Source organism: Scyliorhinus torazame, chromosome 18, assembly GCF_047496885.1.
Source record: "Scyliorhinus torazame isolate Kashiwa2021f chromosome 18, sScyTor2.1, whole genome shotgun sequence".
Taxonomy (NCBI): Eukaryota; Metazoa; Chordata; class Chondrichthyes; order Carcharhiniformes; family Scyliorhinidae; genus Scyliorhinus; species Scyliorhinus torazame.
Window position 1 is genome coordinate 127,748,581 of NC_092724.1, and position 22,561 is coordinate 127,771,141.

Sequence of the window (22,561 nt, forward strand, 5' to 3'; positions counted from 1 at the left end):
TGTTAAGACATGCCAAGTGCTCATCCAGGTACTTTTTAAAGGATGTGAGGTAACCCGCCTCTACCACCCACCCAGGCGGTGCATTTCAGACTGTCACCATCCTCTGGGTAAAAAGGTTTTTCCTCAAATCCACCCTAAACCTCCTGCCCCTCACCTTGAACTTGTGTCCCCTCCTCACAAACCCTTCAACTAAGGAGAACAGCTGCTCCCTATCCACCCTGTCCATGCCCCTCAGAATCTTGTACACCTCGATCAGGCCGTCCCTCAGTCTTCGCTGCTCCAGTGAAAAGAACCCAAGCCTATCCAACCTCTTTTCAGAACTTAAATGTTCTATCCCAGGCACCATCCTGATTAAACACCTCTGCACCCATTCCAGTGCAATCATATCCTTATAACGTGCCGACCAGAACTGCACACAGCACTCCAGCTGTGGCCTCACCAATGTTCTACATAACTCCAACATGACATCCATGCTTTTGTAATATATGCCACAATTGATAAAGGCAAGTGTACCATATGTCTTTTTCATGAATAAAGTGATGAAAGGGATCATCACAGGACTGCTTGTGTGCCAAACAACAGAAACAGTATGCGATAGATGGAGCTGAGCGATTCCAGAGCCAACGGATCAAATCCAAGCTCCCTGTCCTGCCATATTCAGCCATGAATGGCAGAAGACAATTTACCAACCCACTGGAGCACGAGGCTCCACAAATATCTCCATCCTCAATGATGCAGGAGCCCAGAACATCAGTGCAAAAGATAAGACTGAAGCATTTGCAACAATTTTCAGTCAGAAATGTGAAGCGGATGATCCATCTCGACCATCTCTGGAGTTTCCCAGCATCACAGATGTCAGCCACTTTGATTCACTCCACATGATATCAAAAAATGGCTGAAGGCACTCGATACTACAAAGGCTAGGGCCCTGACAATATTCTGGAAATAGTACTGAGGAGTGTGCTCCAGATCTTCCTGCACCCATTGCCAAGCTGTTCCTGTACAGTTACAACATTGGCTCCTGCCAGGAAAATTGTCCAGGTATGTCCTGTACGCAAAAATCAGGACAAATCCAATCTGGAAAAATACCGCCCTATCAGTCTACTCTCGATCACCAGTAAAGTGATGGAAGGGATCATCCATCAACATGCTCACAAATTGCACTTGTTTAGCAATAACCTGCTCACTTATGCTTAGGTTGAGTTCCACCAGATCACTCAGCTCCTGACCTCAGTACAGCCTCAGTTCAAGGATAGACATAATAATAATCTAATATTTTATTATTGTCACAAGTAGGCTTACATTAACACTGCAATGAAGTTACTATGAAAATCCCCTAGTCACCACACTCCGGCGCCTGTTCGGGTACATTGAGGGAGAATTCAGAATGTCCAATTCACCTAACAGCATGTCTTTCGATTCTTGTGGGAGGAAACCCACGCAGACACAGGGAGAATGTGCAGAGTCCACACAGACAGTGACCCAAACTGGGAATTGAACCTGGAACCCTTGCGCTGTGGAGCAAAGGTGCTAACCACTGTGCCACCATGCCACCCCTGCTCCACATGTGGGATATAAGTCAATGTGAGTGAGAGTTAAAAACTTGGCATTTTGCAAGGCAGAATAGAAAAACATTTGGAATCCTACATACAATAGTACTTCAAGAACATAATGTTGATTTTTCCTACCTTTACATTTCTAGAATCGATAATAGTAAGCCAACTATTCCATTTAGATTGGTGAGAGCAATATATTATGCAAGCTCTGTCAATGTTATTTTACTGCTACGTTACATGCAGCCATTCAAATACTTGTTTATACAAATATATGGTTAGGATATATAAGATGTGTATGGATATAACAGTGAATTGAAGGCAGATCCTGCCAGCTAATAAGACAGTGGGTTGGATTCTCCACTTTTGGGACTATGTCCCCACGCCATCGTAAAAACTGTGGCCTTTCTCGCCAGAAAAACTGGCATGACAAGGCCACTTATTCATAGCCCTTCAGGGAGCTTGCAGGGATCCGTCGTGAATCTAGCAGCTTTAGCTGCAGATATGGGCTCCCACACTTCCGGGTCAGAGGCCACGCACGCGCACGGTGGCGGCCTCCAGCGGCTGCACTGTGCTCCATGGCGAACTCAGACCACGAAGCTGAACCTCCCAAATAGTACCCCCGATCGGCCACGCGCCCAACCCTGACCGGCCACCCAAAAATTTCCGGGTCCCGAATGTGGCCCGCCTGCCCTTCGATTGGCCCGCCGTCAACCATGGCGGCCGCGGACTGAGTCTTCAGCCGCCATGCAAGTATCCTGAACGGCAGGACCATGAGTGGTCCACACCGACGGGACTTCAGCCGGTCAGGGTTGGAGAGTGGCCGGGTGGGCCTCCAGCAATGGCCGCAGGTAGGGGATACTCGGCGCACTCTCCAAGTACACCGCTTTTCGGGGCCCAGAGATTCGGGGAACCGGCACCGGTCCCGATTCCATGCGCGGAAGTGGATTTTCCGCCCAGGTGCCAGACGCGATTTCGGCGTTGGGGTGCGGAGAATCCAGCCCAGTGACTCTTGACCTGCTACCATTGACAAGAACCTGAACTGGGCCATATAAATAGTGTGGCTACAAGATCAGGCCAGAGGTTAGAAATCTTCCTGGCTCTCCAAAGGTTGTCCAGCATCTACAAGCACAAGAAAATCCAATGGTTAGTACTTGTTGGCAACTGGCATGGACTTGACAAACTTAAGTTTTGACTTGAACTGACAATGTAAAGGTGGTTTCAGGCAAATTGTAATCGTGATTGATCTTCCATTGCTGCATGAATGTGATATTGGCTTTACACTTCTTCAGGTCCCTCTAGTTAATGGTATTTAAACATAACTGGGTGAATTGAATTTTCCACATCATATATCGAGACCCAAAGTGCTGATCAGGTCAACCCTCACTTGTGTTTGGATATGAACTTATACAAGGCACGTCATCAGCACTGATCCTTTTAATGGTGTTTTCTTAATAAGAAGTGCAAGATAAAATGCACATTATTTGTCTCTAATACGTCTCTGTTTAGGTGCTTTACATGTACCATTGAAGGTGAACTCAAGCTTGATTGCAGCAACTCTTTAATCTCAATTATGGAAATATATGGAAATATAGTATTCATTGATTAGCAGAGATCTATTTTAAAGTGCATCAAATACATCATAACAATGATCAGATGTTCAGCAATCCAAGACCTGCACCTACAATCTGTGCTGTCTGCTTCCCATCACATCAGTGTGGAATCACTGGTATTTTATTGGCAGCATGGACCCATTTAAAATAAACAATTTAGCACCTAGTTAAAAGGTTGGACAAAGTACTGTAATATTCAGACATTAAACATTTGCACATTAATATCACACAGTGCAATTTCCAGACTAAGATGAAAGAGAGAACATTAAAATCAGCTCATGCGACCAATAGTATGTGGTATTGAGGAATTGGGAAAAGTGCTATTATCATGACTATGTACATCCTGACATTTGAAATTAGAGTGGACAATAAAGTCTTCAGACTCTACAGTAACTCAGAAAAATTTGAATTTTATGCATTTTAGTCCCTCAGGATTATGGTAGAATTTTGCATAAAATAAGCAAACGTTTGATTATTCACCAATTATTATTATTGAAGAAGCAATTTTGAATTTAGCACTCAGCGTTAGAAATTCACAGAATATCATTTTAAATGACAGGAAACTTGCTTACCATTAATTCTACATGCATCTGAGCCAAGTATATAGTTTCAATGAACGACACCATTTATTATTGTGAAGGTACAATGGCAAGTCTAGAAGATTGGGCTTGGTGTTGCAAAAAACCTCTCAGCTTAAAGCCCACAGATGTAGTTACTCGTAAGACACTGACGTTATGCTCTTTTACAATTTTAAGCACGGCTAAATTCACTTTAAAAGCACTTTAAAAGAGAAAAACCTGTTTATTAATATTCTGCCTCTATGATCAGACTAAGCTGGGGAGCAGTTAACCAAAGAATCTGAGTTCACATATCAGTTTTAATGGCAGTTACTGACTCAATGGAGACTTATGACTTTAAAATTCAATTCCAGCCAAAATCATAGGCAATGAGTTCGGAAAACTGCTTTATATGAAGTTGTGATTACCATTGAGTGATGTTGTGTTGCAGGAGCTGCTGACATTGTACATTTTAACACAGTAAGAAGTCTTACAACAACAGGTTTGTTTTGAATTACTAGCTTTCGGAGCACCTGCTCCTTCCTCACCTGAGGAAGGAGCTGTCCTCCGAAAGCTAGTGATTCAAAACAAACCTGTTGGACTTTAACCTTGTGTTGTAAGACTTCTTACTGTGCTCACCCCAGTCCAACACCAGCATCTCCACATCACTGTAAATTTTAGACAGAGTTTTGAGTGTAACTTTTATTAATTTCAGTTGACATAGATTGTGCCTTCTTAGATCAGACACTGGGTGATTGAGAAATCAGGTCAGAAAGCTTCAAGCCTGCTTGGTGAGTGCGATTTATCTGTGTGGATAGGTTGTGCAGAACATGTGGTGACTTCATTAGCACCTGAGGTTTATGTACATGAATAATAACTGCAGAAAGCTACAATGGCACAACTTTTTCATCAAGAATGTACCGACCATTTGAAGGGTCATATAAAATCGGTGTTCCTGGGAAAGCTACAGTCCAGCCTTTAAACGTCAGTGCTTTAAGAGCGTTTCCCGTTGCAGATGTAAGTGCTGTCTAAGTGCTTTTGGGGTTGCTTTTTTTGCTGCACCATTATACCAGCAGTTACTTGACCCGTTATTGAACTATTTGATTTTTCATTTTTAGCTTTTACTTTTCATTGATTTTCCATTTGTCTGCATGTGTCTTCGGTGAATCCATTTTCACCCCTACTCTCCTTATCTTAATATATTTCTGAAAGTGTTTGCTGTTAGCATGCATATCCCTTGCAAATTCCTTTTTGCACCGCTTTGTTGCTTTATATGATTTTTTTCTGTTATTGGCAATTAAGCAGAGGCTTCTAAGAAAGACACTGCAATTATCATGGGTGGTTTTAATCTACATATATATAGGACAAATAAGATCAGCAACGGTAGCTTGGAAAATGAATTCATCGACTGTTTCTCAGAGTAGCACATTCTAGATCCAACCAAAAAGCAGACTATTTTAGACCTGATTGTGTGCAATGAGGCAGTATTAATTAATGGCGTCATAGCAAAGTAACCTCTGTTTAGCAGTGATCATAATATGTTGGGTTCCTACAGCATGCAAAGAAACACATCATTTTAAAACGTTATCCTCATTGTTATTTATTTTACAAACTGGTGTTTTTCTACTGAGCGAAGAAAATTAAAATAGCTGCTGCAAGTCACTTGACTACGGAGTTAGGCTTCTGTCTGGGAGCTATCCCCAAGCGTTTCAAGGAGAAAATAATCCTTTTCTCAGTTTTTGCAATGTCACCCTTCGTTATGCCTAGAGAGCTACTGACAGACTCAAATCGCACCAGAGACTGTTCAGACTAATTCCAAAAGGAACTACGGAGATGTTATTTGTATTTGATAAGCCAACCTTGCCAGCTTCGGCTCTGCTGAGACAATGGTTTCCCAAATGCCAAACCCTCAATGCAGGTAGCATCCCTTTCAGCAACTCGTGGATGAGACATTAGTCAGGATTTTCTGGACCAGAAATTTCCACCCACAATCAATGGTCCTTTGGCTGATCTGTAAAATTTTCTGTCCCACCTACAATGACTCCCGTTTTGGGGCGGGACCAGATAATCCCAGCCATTATTCGTCCTGATATCAAAGTCAATTCCAGATGCTGGATAAATATTCCTTTTGAAGTCATTGTGTAGAAAGAAGGTCACATTGCCCAAGCCTCTGGCCTTTTAGACAGTGTAATATGTAGACAGTATAATACCTGGTCTTCATAGTGAGTCTGCTGTTTGACATCGGCTGGATGGAAATCAGCAGCCTTAGGGAAAGGGTAGAATCACTATTAAGGAGGTTATAGCAAGACACTTGGAAAATCGTAATACAATCAGACAGAGTCAATGTGGTTTTGTGAAAAGGAAATTGTGTTTGACTAATTTATTGATTCTTTGAGGAAGTGACAAGTAATGCAGTTAGGGGAACCTGCAGATGCAATGCTCTTGGATTACATAGAAACATGCATAGAAAATAGAAGTAGGAGGAGGTGCTGCAAGCCTGCTCTGCCATTCATTATGATCATGGCTGATCATCAAGTTCAATACCCTGATCCCTCCTTCCTCCTATATCCCTTGATTCCTTGAGCCCCAAGAGCTATATTTCTTGAAGGGGTTATTTTATGAGTGAAGGTTTTACAGGTTAGGTCAGCATCCATTGGAGTTGAGTAGAATGAGACATAGGGCAGGATTTTCCCGGAAATCGGCAAAGGCTCAAATTGGGCAGGAAAAGCAGCGTTGAAGCCATCGTCAGCAATGGTGGCTTTCTCCCCGTATCGTCCGGGGTTTTAAAAAAAAACTTCAAAGATCAGGTCCCACGATGTATTCCTAGTGGGACGGTCTCTGATTTACTTGCTCGGCCAGCAAATTAGACAGCTCAGGATGGGGGCGCCATTGTAAAAGGCTGCCGCAGTGCAGAGAGAACAAAGCTATTCACCCTTGAGCCCCCCCCCCCCCAAGAACGCCCCTACCTCGCCTGACATGGCCCCTGGCAATGCCTGCGACCAGGCAGTGCCAAGGTTAGTGCCAGAGTAGTGCCCAGGCATGATCTTCTCCCTCCAAGCATTGCACAGACCTGAGCTCCCCTGCAGGGTTTGATCGGCATGTACACGCCTTGGGCAACCAGCTGTGATTCACACCGCCCTGCAGTCACGCCACTGTGGATGGATTTTGTGATGAGTGGGGGGGAGGGGGGGAATGATTCAGGCGTATGGGCCTGATAATGATATGGTAATATGTTAAAATAATGTTCCCAACGTTGAACGCTGGAAAATGCCGTCCAGAAATCTCCAGGTGGGGGTGTGCTGCCAGCGCATTGGAGAATCCCGCCAGTGGAGAAACCAGTCCAAGATGTCTCCTAGGGCAGCACGGTGGTTAGCACAATTGCTTCACAGCTCCAGGGTCCCAGGTTCGATTCCCGGCTTGGGTCACTGTCTGTGCGGAGTCTGCACGTCCTCCCCGTGTGTGCGTGGGTTTCCTCCGGGTGCTCCGGTTTCCTCACACAGTCCAAAGATGTGCAGATTAGGTGGATTGGCCATGCTAAATTGCCCTTAGTGTCCAAAATTACCCTTAGTGTTGGGTGGGGTTACTGGGTTATGGGGATAGGGTGGAGGTGTGGGCTTGGGTAGGGTGCTCATTCAAAGAGCTAGTGCAGACTCGATGGGCCGAATGGCCTCCTTCTGCACTGTAATTTCAATGATTCTATTTAAGATGGAGATGAGGATAATTTGTTTCTTCCAGCGTGTTTGTGGAATTCTCTTCCCCAGAGAGCAGTGGAGGCAGGGTCAGTGAATATTTTTAAGGGCGTGTTAGGTAGATTCTTAATTATCAAGGCAATCAAATGGTACGGGGGTAGTCAGGAAACTGGAGTTGAGGCCACAATCAGATCAACCATGAACTTATCAAATGGCAGATCAGACTCAAAGGTAAAATGGCCTACTCATGCTCCTGAATCATATAGAACATAGAACATTACAGCGCAGTACAGGCCCTTCGGCCCTCGATATTGCGCCGACCTGTGAAACCACTCTAAAGCCCATCTACACTATTCCCTTATCGTCCATATGTCTATCCAATGACCATTTGAATGTCCTTAGTGTTGGCGAGTCCACTATTGTTGCAGGCAGGGCATTCCACGCCCTTACTACTCTCTGAGTAAAGAACCTACCTCTGACATCTGTCTTATATCTATCTCCCCTCAATTTAAAGGTATGTCCCCTCGTGCCAGACATCACCATCCGAGGAAAGAGGCTCTCACTGTCCACCCTATCCAATCCTCTGATCATCTTGTATGCCTCAATTAAGTCACCTCTTAACCTTCTTCTCTCTAACGAAAACAGCCTCAAGTCCCTCAGCCTTTCCTCATAAGATCTTCCCTCCATACCAGGCAACATTCTGGTAAATCTCCTCTGCACTCTTTCCAATGCTTCCACATCCTTCCTATAATGCGGCGACCAGAATTGCACACAATACTCCAAATGCGACCGCACCAGAGTGTTGTATAGCTGCAACATGACCTCATGGCTCCTAAACTCAATCCCTCTACCAATAAAAGCTAACACACCGTACGCCTTCTTAACAACCCTCTCAACCTGGGTGGCAACTTTCAGGGATCTATGTACATGGACACCGAGATCTCTCTGCTCATCCACACTGCCAAGAATCTTACCATTAGCCCAGTACTCAGTCTTCTTGTTATTCCTTCCAAAATGAATCACCTCACACTTTTCTACATTAAACTCCATTTGCCACCTCTCAGCCCAGCGCTGCAGCTTATCTATGTCCCTCTGTAACTTGTAACATCCTTCCGCACTGTCCACAACTCCACTGACTTTAGTGTCATCTGCAAATTTACTCACCCATCCTACTATGCCCTCCAGGTCATTTATAAAAATGACAAACAGCAGTGGCCCCAAAACAGATCCTTGTGGTACACCACTAGTAATTGGACTCCAGTCTGAACATTTCCCACCAACCACTACCCTTTGTCTTCTTCCAGCTAGCCAATTTCTGATCCAAACTGCTAAATCACCCTGAATCCCATGCTTCCGTATTTTCTGCAGCAGCCTACCATGGGGAACCTTATCAAACGCTTTACTGAAATCCATATACACCACATCAACTGCTTTACCCTCATCCACCTGTTTGGTCACCTTCTCAAAGAACTCTATAAGGTTTGTGAGGCATGACCTACCCTTCACAAAACCGTGTTGACTATCTCTAATCAAATTATTCCTTTCCAGGTGATTATACATCCTATCTCTTATAAACCTTTCCAAGATTTTTTCCACAACAGAAGTAAGGCTCTCTGGTCTATATCTCTACTCCCCTTCTTGAACAAGGGGACAACATTTGCTATCCTCCAGTCTTCTGGCACTATTCCTGTAGACAAAGATGACTTAAAAATCAAGGCCAAAGGCTCAGCAATCTCCTCCCTAGCTTCCCAGAGAATCCTAGGATAAATCCCATCTGGCCCAGGTGACTTATCTATTTTCGCACTTTCCACATCAGTTTGTATGTAAGCAGCTACAAAGTGTTGAGCTATTGAAAGTTTAAAGACCACAGATATTAACCATCCATGTGGCTATCTTACATCCTTACTTGTGTTTAAGCCAGTGAGCATACATTGTGAAAGAGGTTACTTGCCCTGTCTACAATAGCAAATGCTGCACCTCTTGACATAATGGTCCTGTGACTATCAGCAGCCTATCCTGTGAGTTATTCTGAGCAATTACCTGGTACATCTGAAAATGCACAGAAAAGCCACATGAAGTATTAATCCGTTGCACCAGAAAGTCTCACACTGCCAAATGTTGTGCATGTTTGAATAGAAATTTGAATTATAGACACTACACTAAAGACCGAAGGGCAGCAATGGATCTATATTTCAGTGTCAACTGCAATATGGTGCTGCAGCAATCTGTATCTGCAAGTGTGGGGAAATAACTGAGAAGTTCAAAGACGTGGGGCAGAATTTTCTTGTCCTGCCAAAATCAGTGGACGTTTGAATGGCTCGTTGCATTTTACAGTCCCGCCACTGCCCTGTTGGGACTGTAAAATTCCATCCATTGTGTGAGTACTTTAATATACATCCTCAGTCGGGCATACCAAGGAACTCCTTACAGAGGCATATTACAACCATACGGTTTGGGTTCCCTAAATTGCCAATTTTTCAGAGATTAGGAAACTTCATCCTTAGTTACTGCAAATATGACCCTGTGAGTAAGAGTCACGTAGAGCAAGGAGGTACTTACTTGTGATCACCAATCTGTACTCGGGACGGACGCAAAGGTTTTGGAGAGGGCACAGAAGAGATTAACCAGGAATGAGGGATTACAGTTATGTGGATAGACTGGAGAAGCTGAGATCGTCTTCCTCAGACCAGAGAAGACCAAGAGGATATTTCATAGAGGTGCTTAAAACCATGAACAGTTTAGATAGAGTAAATAATGAGAAACGGTTCCCAATGATGAATGGGTCGATAACGGTAGGGCACATGTGAAATGTAAATGGCAAAAGAACCACAGAAAATGCGAGGAAAGTCCTTTTTAGCAATGAGTGGTTAGGATTTACAATGTCTTGATTGATAGGGGGGTGGATACAGATTCAATAATAGCATTCAAAAACAAATTGAGTTAGAATTTGGAAGAGAAAGAATTGCAGGGACATAGGGAAGAAACTGGAGAGTGGGATTAACTTGATTGTTCTTTCAAAGAGTTTGTGTCGACTCGATGGGCCGAGTGGCCAGTGTTGTGTTATTTAATGGTTTTATAATAAGCTTTCTGATGTGGAAATAGTGACACAAACACTGACTTCAGCACTTTTAGACTAATGAGGGGAATGTTCACAGCTACAGGTCATGCTATGTGCGAACATTCAGGGAAGAGAGGGTGAGGGCTACCCATAATGCCTTGTATAGTCAAATCACCGGACAACACTTCCTGTTAGGACAAATGACCAGTTGGATAAGGGAGTGGAGGGAATCCTTTATCTATGAAAACATGTCAATAAAGAGTCACAGATCCAGGAGAGTAGGAGGAGGGGGAACAATTGGCTAGCAACGGAAGAACAAGAAAAAGGAACACCCATCTATGTGCCTGGAGAATAAATGTGATGCGGGCTGGTAGCCATAGAACAAATTTCAGAGATTAAGAACTTTAATGAACATCTTTAGGTTATGGTTACATGTCCTTTTAATATCCTGCTCCAGTATCATGTCGTATTTGTAACAATTCAATGAATGATGTTGAAATAAGACATACACCTCAGGACAAATGTTTCCTCCTGACTTTAACGATTGTAATTATACGGGCACCAAGATGGCATTGGGGGTAACATCTTGTGTTGTGTTCCAGTTCCGTGCTGAATAATATTTTCAGAAGTAACAAGTGCAAGATTGATTCATTTTGATACAGGCCACTAGGTGGTGATGTTCCACTGCCCGTAATCTTGGCAATGTTGTGCGTCCTAATTAATAGATGCTGCAGAGTACTAAGATATGGGGAAACCATGAAAAACTCTTCTATCCACTGTGTGAATATTGAACAAAGGAGCAAACTGGAAATCAAATTTACTGTCTAAGAAATCAATATGCCTTGGCAAATCATGCAATGATGTTGAATTCAAATTGCTATAAGCTTCTGATTAAAAACAGCAAACTCATGGATCCAGCTTATCTAATTACTCATCAATCAGTTAAATCTATAGAAAATACTTGACAAAATGTTACACACAGAAGCACCTATCTTGCTGAGGTGTGGGAACAGATGATGGCCTCAATGACCAGCTCCTCCTTGCTGTGTTTGTTTTGCCTGGAACCCATTTATGGTGGCTCCCACAAAGGCTACTTTTGACTGCGAGAGAGGGATATGACGACTGTCAGAGAATTGTCATCTCCAAAACCTCACTTATGTGGGTTTTTTCACCTCCTCACTCTTCGGCACCGTAATTTCCTTGCCTATAAGACCAGCAGGGGAATCAGCCAAACCCCGTCCCTTCCATGCAAATGGTTCAACCCCTCAAACATCCAGCACAGCTCACTGTTCGGCAATCGAGAATGAGAATTTGGCTGACATTAGGGTACTGAGATCAATAATGCTCCTACCTCCAACCTGAGGCAAGCTAATTACAGACAGACTGGGAATCGAACCTGAATATTTCTGGTTTGTGTGACTTAGCTGTGTACTGTTTTAACCAGCTAAAACAATGTGATGTTTACACCTCACTATTTTATTAAAATATTCTCTGTTGAGGAATTATCTTACTTTAAACATTTTCCCTGCCATCACAATACTCGCTTTAAGATATTTAATTGAATTGAAGAATCATATAATGAGATTGAGGGGCAGCATAGTGGCATAATGGTTAGCACTGCTGCCTCATGGCGCCGAGGTACCAGGATCGATCCTGGCTCTGGGTCACTGTCCGTGTGAAGTTTGCACATTCTCCCCATGTTTGCATGGGTTTCGCCCCCACAATCCAAAGATGTGCAGGGTAGGTGGATTGGACACGCTAAATTTCCCCTTAATTGGAGAAAATGAATTGGGTACTCTAAATTTTTTAAAAAGAGATTGAATTGGACGAGACTTGATTCCTTGAAATTCTCTCTTTGGATCAAGAAGTTCCGAGGGTGGCAAGGATGCAGAATATACTCTGGGTGGGGACTTCAATGTCTATCACCAAGAGTGGATTGATAGCACCATTGTACTGACCAAGGTGCACAATCCCAAAGGACATTACTACTTGATTGGGTCTGCGGCAGGTAGTGAGAGAAACACCAAGGAGGGAAAAACCTATTTGACTTCGTCATCATCAATCAGCATGTCACAGATTAGTCTATCCAAGACTGTATTGGTAGGAGTGAACACCGTGTAGTCTTTGTGGAGACCTCACATTGACGATGTCCTCCATCTTGTGTGGCACAATCTCCGGTCCAAATGGGATAGATTTCGAACAGATCTGGCAACTCAAAACTGGCCATCCAAGAGGCGCTGTGGTCCGTTGACCAAATTCCCGAACCTCATGGTCTGGCATATTCCACACTCTATCAATTAAGCCGGCGGGGGGGGGGGGGGGGGGGGGGCGGGGGGGGGGGGGGGGGGGGGGGTTGGAACCCTGGTTAAATGAAGAGTACAGGAGAGCATACCAGAAGTTGCACCAGGCATATCTAAAGATGAGGGCCAACCAGGTGAAGCTACAACCATGACAACTTGCATGCCAAACAGCATAAGCAGCAAGTGACAGTCAGAGCTAAGCGACCCCATAACAATGAATCAGATCTAAGCTCTGCTGCCCTGCCATATCCAGTTGTGAATGGTGATGGTCAATTAAACAACTTACCGGAGGAAAATACTCCACAAATATCCCCATTCTCGATGATGGGGAGCCCAACACATCAGTGCAAAAGATAATTCTGAAACATTCGCAACAATCTTCAGCTAGAAGGTGCCGAGTGGATGATCCATCTCGGCCTCCTCCTCCTCCGGAGGTCCTTAGAATCACAGATTCCAATCTTCGGACAATTTGATTCACTCCACATAATATCAAGAAATGGCTGAAGGCACTGGATACTGCAAAGGCTATAGGCCCTGACAACGTAGTGGCAGTGGTATTAACGACTTTTGTTCCGGAACTTCCCATGCCCCCACCCAAGCTGTTCCAGCACAACTACAACACTGGCATCAACCTGGCAATGTGGAAAATCGTCCAGGTATGTTCTGTCCACAGAAAGCAGACCAAATCTCACCTGGCCAAATACCACCTCAGTCTTCTCTCAATCATCAGCAAAGTGATGGAAGATGTAGTCGAAAATGTTATCAAGCAGCAATTCCACCGAAATAGCCTGCTCACAGATGATCAATTTGTGTTCTGCAAGAGCCACTCAGCTCCTGACCTCATTATAGCCTTAGTCCAAACATGGACAAAAGGAGCTGAATTCAAGAGTTGCCGTGAAAGTGACTGTTTTTGGCATCAAGGTAGCATTTGACCCAGTGTGGCATCAAGGAGTCCGAGCAAAACTGGACTCAATGGGAATCATGGGAGAAACTGTCCTCTGGCTGGAGTCATACCTGGCACAAAGGAAGATGATTGTGCTTGAAGGAGTGTAGTTCCAACAACACGCAAGAAGCTCAACACCATCAAGGGCAAAATAGCTTGGCACTCCATTCACCCTCTTCATTACCAATGTACAGTGGAGTGGTGCGTACCATATAAAAGATGTACTGCAGCAGCTCTCCAAACTCCTCTGATAGCATCTTCAAACTCACAACCTCTAGAAGGACAAGGGCAGCAGCTGCATTGGAACACCACCACCACCTGCAAGTTCCCCTCCAAGCTCCTCACCATCCTGATACAGACTGTATCACCGATCCTGCACTGTTGCTGGGTCAAAATCTTGGAACTCGCTCCCTTCCAGCACTGTAGGTGCACCTACACCACATGGACTGCAGCAGTTCAAGAATATGGCTCACCACCACCTTCTCAAGGGCAATTAAGGATGGGCAACAAAAGCTGGCCTAGCCAGTGATGCCCACATCCCATGAAAGAATACATTTTATAAAAGGTAATATTTTTATTATCTTGATTCTGGGATATTCTTGGTCTTCCTTTCTTAATGGTCCCATGGAGCCGTTGGATTGTCATAAAACACTCAACTGTTTCACTCGTGTTCCAGAGGGAAGGAAACTTGCTGTGTTAACCCAGCATGGCTTATATGTAACAGCAGTCCCACACCAATGTGATCGACTCTTAGTTGTTCTCTGAAGCAGCCAAGCAAGTCAATCAGATGCATCAGGCCATTTGAGCAGCCCAACGGAAAAGTCGACCAACACATTCTCAGGGAAACTAGGGATGGGAGGTAAACACAGCCTTGTCAGCAATGCCCATATCCTGTCAATCAATTTTCGCAAAATTTCCAACCTGAATCTTTTGCAAGGGATAGTTTCTGTCCTCTGACTGCATTCTGTAGATTATACATTCAGGTCATTTTTTTGTCATACGTCTTTTCACCTGTTTATTTTGTGCCATGTGTTGATCCACTTGCAGCCCTCTCCAAATGTATTATTCTCAGCAATAAATATCCACAAGCAAAAGTTGAAATTTACTTCACCTGATGTGGGCGTTGCTGGCAAGACCAGTATTGGTTGTCAATCCCTAATTGGCTTTGAGAAGGCGGTGATGAAGATACTCCCACAGTGCTGTTGGGCAGGGAGTTCATGAAATGAAATGAGGAACAGAAAGCATTACCTGTGTGTCTCCCTTGTCTCTCAATCTCAATACAGCGAGCTCTGTTGCCGCATCCCTATACACAGGTTGACTGCATGCCTAGTTTTCTGTCAATGAAGATTCATGATAGTCCAATCAATCTCACTTGATTAGGTTGTTTGCTAAAGAACAATCAATAACATTTCTAACAGCTTGCATCCACATTGGTGAGAATTCTCCTTGCATTATTTATTGATAATTTTCCTGCAGGAGCTTTGTGCAGGATGGAGCTGAGAGCGTGTAGCCAGGATTCGTTGCTGTAATTCGTTTGTGCTTCAGAAAGCATAGTTTTTCCCCCCTATTTTCTGAAATGCAATGATTGAGAAATTGGGCTCCGGAGCATCCGTACAGGTGTCAATTTGGTACCAAAATGGCACTTGGCCCATGTGCATGCACACTTCCGGGAGTATGACTATGCATCATGGTGAGGGCATTATGAGCATGTGCTAGAGGTTTGTAGAGGAAGCATGATTAGTGGCTTGCTAGGCTATTTCGGAGAGCAGTTAAGAGTCACATTTAGGCCAGACCAGAATAAAATGACTAATTTTATCCCTTAAATGATATTAGTGTACCAAATGGGTTTCTACATAGATGTGAGTTGTCATGGTCACCATTCCTGAGACTAACTTTACAATTCCAGACTTCAGGGGCGAAATTCTCCCCCAACGGCGGGATGTCCGCCGACTGGCGCCAAAGACGGCGCCAATCAGACGGGCATCGCGCCGGCCCAAAGGTGCGGAATGCTCCGCATCTTTGGCGGCCTAGCCCCAACATTGAGGGGCTAGGCCGACGCTGGAGGGATTTCCGCCCCTCCAGCTGGCGGAAATGGCGTTTGTTGCCCCGCCAGCTGGCGCGGAAATGCGGCGCATGCGCGGGAGCATCAGCGGCCGCTGTCAGTTTCCCGGCGCATGCGCGGGAGCGTCAGCGGCCGCTGTCAGTTTCCCACGCATGTGCAGTGGGGAGAGTCTCTTCCGCCTCCGCCATGGTGGAGGCCGTAGCGGAGGCGGAAGGGAAAGAGTGCCCCCATTGCACAGGCCCGCCCGCGGATCGGTGGGCCCCGATCGCGGGCCAGGCCACCGTGGGGGCACCCCCCGGGGTCAGATCGCCCCGCGCCCCCCCCAGGACCCCGGAGCCCACCCACGCCGCCTGGTCCCGCCGGTAAATACCAGGTTTGATTTACACCGGCGGGACAGGCAATTCCTGGGCGGGACTTCGGCCCATGCGGGCCGGAGAATCCAGCGGGGGGTCCCGCCAACCAGCGCGGCCCGATTCCCGCCCCCGTCCAATCTCCGGTACCGGAGACTTCGGCGGGGGCGGGATTCACGGCGGACAACGGCCATTCTCCGACCCGGCGGGGGGTCAGAGAATGACGCCCCATAATTTAATCTTTTGCACTGTGTGATTCTGTGATTCTATGAGGGAGTGGGCAAATCATGATAGATGTAGTATAACGTGGATAAGTGTGAAGTTCTCCAGTTTGGTGGGAAAAACAGAGTGGCAGAGTATTAATTCAGTGGTGATAGATTGGGAAATGATGATGCACAAAGGGACTTGGGTGGCTATGTGCATCAGTCACTGAAAACAAGCATACAGGTGCAACAAGCAGTCAGGAAGGCAAATGGCATAAGACCATAAGACCATCAGACATAGGAGCAGAATTAGGCCACTCGGCCCATCGGGTCTGCTCAGCCATTCAATCATGGCTGATATTTTTCTCATCCCCATTCTCCTTCCTTCTCCTCATAACCCTTAATCCCTTATTGATCAAAAACTATCTATCTCTGTCTTAAAGCCACTCAGTGATTTGACGTCCACAAAGATGCGGCAAAGAGTTCCACAGATTAACCACCATCTGACTGAAGAAATTCCTCCTCATCTCTGTTTTAAAGGATCGTCGCTTTAGTCTGAGATTGTGCGCTCTGCTTCTAGTTTTCCCGACACATGTAAACATCCTCTCCACGTCCACTCTATCCAGGACACGCAGTATCCTGTAAGTTTCAATAATATCCCCCCTCATCCTTCTAAACTCCAACGAGTACAGAGAATCGTGAACAAGGATTCCCAAGTCCCTTTGTGCTTCAGATTTCCTAAGCACCTACCCATTTCGAAAATAGTCTATGCCTCCATTTCTCCTTCCAAAGTGCATAACCTCACACTTTTCCACATTGTATTCCATCTACCACATCTTTGCCCACTCTCCGAGCCTGTCCAAGTGCTTCTGCAGCCCGCGTGCTTCCTCAATACTACCTGCCCGTCTACAGATCTTTGTATCATCTGCAAACTTGGCAACAGTGCCTTCAGTTTCTCCCTCCAGATCATTAATATATATTGTGAAAAGTTGTGGTCCCAGCACCAACCCCTGAGGTACACCACTAGTCACCAGCTGCCATCCTGAAAAAGATCCCTTTATCCCCACTCTCTGCCTTCTTTCATTCAGCCAATCCTGTATCCATGCCAGGATCTTACCCTGCACACAATGGACTCTTAACTTATTTAAAAGTCTCCTATGCTCCACCTTGTCAAAGGCCTTCCGGAAATCTAAATAAATTGCATCCACTGGTTCTCCTTTGTCTAACTTCCTTGTTACTTCCTCAAAGAATTCTAACAGATTTGTCAGATGTGACCTCCCCTTGACGAAGCTGTGCTGACTCAGTCCTATTTTATCATGCACTTCCAAGTACTCCGTGATCTCATCTTTAATAATGGACTCTAAAATCTTACCAATGACCGAAGTCAGGCTTACCGACCTTTAATTCCCATGTTGGCCTTCATTGCAAGAGGATTTGAGTACAAGGGCAAGCATGTCTTACTGCACCTGTACAGGGCCTTGATGAGACCACACCTGGAGTCCAGTATGCAATTTTAGTCTCCTTATACTAGAAAGGCTTTACTTACCATAGTGGGAGTGCAGCCAAAGTTCTCCAGACTGATTCCTGGGATGGCAAGATTGTCATCCGAGGAGATTTTGGGTTGACTAGGCCTATATACACTCAATTCTGGCAGGGCATAAGCGACGGGATGAAGAGATGATGTTCCCCTGGCTAGGGGTGCGGGGGGAAGGGGGTTCTGGAACAAGAGTCAAAATCTGAAGATATAGGGCAAGCCATTGAGGACTGAGATGAAGAGATATTTCTTCACTCAGAGGATGATGAATCTGTGCAATTCTCTACTGCAGAAGGCTGTGGAGGTTAAGTCACTGAATACATTTAAGAAGAAAATGGTCCAATTTCCAGACACTAAACGCGCCAAGAGGTTTGGGAAGAGAGGGAGAGAGAGAATGATGTTGAGATAGAGGGTTAGACATGAACATATTGAATGGCTCCAAAGGCAGAATGGCCTACTTCTGCTCCTATTTTCTATTTTCTATATGTGTTTTATAAAGGAGTTGATTCCAAAACTGGCTCATTTTCTAGCACAATCCAACAGTTCCCTCATTAGGTTCTATTTTGTAGAATCATTGTTAAAGTATAAATATATCATTTTAAATTTACAGGCCACTTCTACATATTTATTGTTGCTGTTCATTAGTTTCCTAGGTGTGCCTCCTGGGAGGGGAAGTTGTCCGCTGACTGCACCATTGTCCTTTGACATCATTTACACGGATTACCATGGACTTCAACAAATGAAGCAAAACATGGGTCTGTCTTTCAAAAAGTACAAGTAAGTCGGAGTTGAAATTGACAGAACATTGGCTGGGAAAATGTAAAGTGCAATTGAAAGTCAGCAAATTAAAAATACATTTGACCTAATGAATTTTGATTTTGCTAATGTAAATTGTATGTCTGTGATAGCTTAATATCTAACCATTTGTGTGTGCACCTGTACAAAGCCATTGAGTTTGAGATACACCAACAAAGGAAATTTGGAGCAGTGGTTTGATCTTGATTATGATTCATTTCTTTCACTGTCGGTCACTTTTGGCTCAGAACGACTGAAAATGTTATTGTTTATTTTTTAGTTTAAAGTACCCAATTCCTTTTTTCCAATTGCGAGGCAATTTAGCGTGACCAATCTACCTACCCTGCACATCTTTTGGTTGTGGCGGTGAGAGCCATGCAGACACGGGGAGAATGTGCAAACTCCACACGGACAGTGACACTCCACCTTCTCAAGAGCAATTAGGGATGGACAATGAATCCTGCCCTAGCCAGCAACGCCCAGATCTTGTGAATGAATAAAAATGATTGGGAATTCATTGAAGAGGTTAATGCCACCCACTTTGCAGCCCCATAAATGTCTGCCCATTAATATTATGGCCTTTCAACCTGAGTTACCAATGTGCACTATTGTTGGCATAGCTGTACAGCAGGAATAAGTCATATATTTTTGTCTTGCAATAAAAATCTTGGGTGGGATTTTCCAATCACCTATAACATCTTGCCAAAACCTCCTCAGAATGACAAAGTATAGGATTGGGGTAAATGGACAAACACACAACACTCCCATCGAAGTTTTTCAGGAAAGTTTGCATCCACAAGTTCTGCTTTTAGTATCATGGATGCTCTGATACCATTAAAATGCCATTTTCACCTGGCTGATGGCCTCTACAGACCCCTACCCAGCTGAAAGAAGAGGAGCAGTTGTGGACTGAATTGAACAGTGGCAAAAACAGTGTTGATTCTCAAGAAGACCAAGTCAATTCCTCTGTTGAGAAAAATTAATCACACTATAGGTTCCCTTTCTGCAATGCTGTTTAGGCTCCCAGCTTACTAATCATATTCAAAGTCATTGGAAAACATAGCACCGGAGTGTAAAACCTCTGAAGGCACAATATTACTTGTCTCGATTGGCAAGTTTAATTTTTGTATTACCTACAGAGCCTGCACTTGCCCAATAATGGAATTTTCTTCGACCCGTTCACCACAACCTCCACTACGGACAGGGTAAGAATGCAAATCCCGAATCCACTCCATCCTGAACAGGGATTGAACCCTGGTTGCCATCAACCTGACCCATACCTGACACCCAGCCAACTGAGTAGCCGATTCTCCAAGGAGCCTAAGTTGCTGTGGCAACATGCATCTCACATACCTGCTTTAGCTTGAAGCTATGGATAATAATTGTAGAGATGATTGACAGTTATCTCCCCACTCTTGCTGCCTGCTGTTGGCATGTGTTGGAAGTATTTGCACTGTTTGGTTGTGTTATGAACACACCTTCCTTGGCCATCAAATCCTGGAGTGGGAATTGAATCCTGAGCTTCTGGCTCAGAGGCAGGGACAATACCCACTGCGCCACAAGACCTGGTAATGGATTACTGAAGTCTTAATTGCCATTCTATCAAGAAAATCCATCTCTTATGAAATTCAGCAAAGGGCAACATAATTAATGTCAGTGGGATTGATAATGATGGCCTGGAGTATACTTCCGACGGAAATGGAGCAATGTGCTTGATTTTCTATTTTTTCTAACATTGTAACTGGAGCAGTTTTCAGTACTTTAGCTGAATATCCATGGCCATAGTAAAACATATAACTGCAAGAAAAAGGATGCCCAGAATAAAGCTGCACATATTACTTCCCTTTCCTCTGGAATATAGCAGACTTACTTACCTTGGGTTGCTATCGAATGCAGTATTCATTGAAAATCCATGACTTGACATTTGCTCCTGAATATAACATCGTCATGATCTTTCAAATCTGCTAGCTACCTTGCTGTCAAGATTTCTCGGTTGCACCCTGTGGTTGTGCCATTTAATAACAGTGGAGCATATAAGCCCCCTGCAAATTACTGTACGTGATATTCGCGGATAATTGCTTAACTTATTTTTTTTACAATAAATTAGTTTTGACAGCTGCTTTAATGGGTACAAGGAATGTATGATGGAAGTGATAATGATTTATCCAGTGTTATCACCATCCGTCATTTGTTAAGTGAAAGCAATGGTATGAAAATACAAAGACTTAAACGCTTATGGGCAAAGTCTTAAAGATGGCTTAAGTAGGGTGCTCTTTCCAAGGGCCCGATGGGCCAAATGGCCTCCTTCTGCACTTTCTTTGAAGTAAGCAAGATGGACTTCTGAAATTTGAGCTTTAATATAAAAAAGAAAGTGCTGGTTTATGTTTTTAGTCAAATTGCTCAATCACTTGACAACAGGCACAAATCAATCTAGATATTTGTTGCATAGATAAAAGGTGAAGAACACATTTATTCAGCACCGAACTAAGTAAATCAATCTATATTCATAAGAACATTTGGACATCTCTTAACTAATTGAAAGGATGAAATAGGCTATCAATTGAAGTAATTGTACATGTCTGCTGCACATCCCCTATGACTTTAAAGATAATAGCTTTCTAGGAAGAACAAGTTGTACTTAAAGGACAACATGTCTGCAAGGTGAAGTACATGCTTGGTGTTTGAACAGTGTCTTTGTGCTCAGTGTCTATGATTCTCATATGCTGCTGTTGAAGTCATCTTTACAACTTTGTTCTACATCCCTCCTGCTGAGCTTGTCAGTTGCCACTTGCTTCCTGGACACTCTCATTTTCCCTTCAGGCTTGTTTTTCTCTTGCATGTACCTGTTGCCTAGTTTCTCAGTTCCACCTCTTTTTCTGATCCATCCCAGCTCCCCATTTAGAATTCATATGACAAAATGTGCCCATGTTAGCTCTGAACTTATAAAACGCTGAATACTGACAGGCCATAAAACCAACAGTGGTAACTTGGCAACTGTCTCTTCTCTGCAACAGTGTCATGGATGTCTTAAGACAAAGAGCGACTGTTACTTTAAAAAGCTAGTATAGAGTGGTTGGGGTTAGCAAAATATAAGTTTGTGTTGGATTGTGGAAAGTAAATTATTCATGAACTGATCAATACAACACAGTTGAGTAATATGGCCCCAGTACTTAATTATTTATTTTCTTTGCCACTCTCTTATGTGTCTTCAGTTGAAAACACTTTAGTTCTTTATATCTCATGCTGTTTCGGTTTGCTAATTCCTGCCTATCAACATAAATCTTCTGCAGAAAGATCGCTCAGCATCCTTTACCAGATACTCCAGCTGACATCATTTAGTATTAGATTTATTGTCACGTGTACCGAGGTACAGTAAAAAATATCGTTCTGCGTACAGTCCAGGCAGAACGTTCCATACATGAAAACATTGGGTATACGATAAATACATGATGTAAATGCATAAACATAGACATCGGGGGAGCGGCAGGATGGCACAGTGATTAGCACTGCTGCCTCACAGAGCTGAGGACCAGTTTCAATCCCGGCCCCAGGTCACTGTCCATGTGGAGTTTGCAGATCCACCCCGTGTCTGGGGCGGTCTCACCCCCACAACCCAAAGATGTGCAGGGTAGCTGAATTGGCCACGCTAAATTGCCCCTTAATTGAAAAAAATAATTGGGTACTCTAAATTTTTTTAATTATATAAATTTTGGGCGATGCATACATACCCATGGATCTTGGAAAACAGAGGGCTGGATTCTCCGCCGTCGGGATGCTCCACTTTGCCGGCAGCCTGGGGGTTTCCCGATGGCGTGGGGCTGCCCCACAATGGGAAACCCCATTGTCCAGCCGGCGAAATGGAGCATCCCGCCAGCGTGCTGAACCTGGAGCGAAATTCTCCATC

The 22,561-nt window shown here is 44.2% G+C and overlaps 1 protein-coding gene across 3 annotated transcripts in view; it reads left to right on the forward strand.

The window, feature by feature from the left end:
* The window catches only part of LOC140395495 (alpha-1,6-mannosylglycoprotein 6-beta-N-acetylglucosaminyltransferase B-like), a 1,325,626-nt gene that overhangs the window by 1,017,682 nt on the left and 285,383 nt on the right, over nucleotides 1–22,561 (forward strand). For all 3 annotated transcript variants that reach the window (XM_072483321.1, XM_072483322.1, XM_072483323.1), the window contains one exon: nucleotides 18,508–18,639. In XM_072483321.1, coding sequence (XP_072339422.1) covers nucleotides 18,508–18,639 — 132 coding nt within the window. The remainder of the gene's footprint in view (nucleotides 1–18,507; nucleotides 18,640–22,561) is intronic.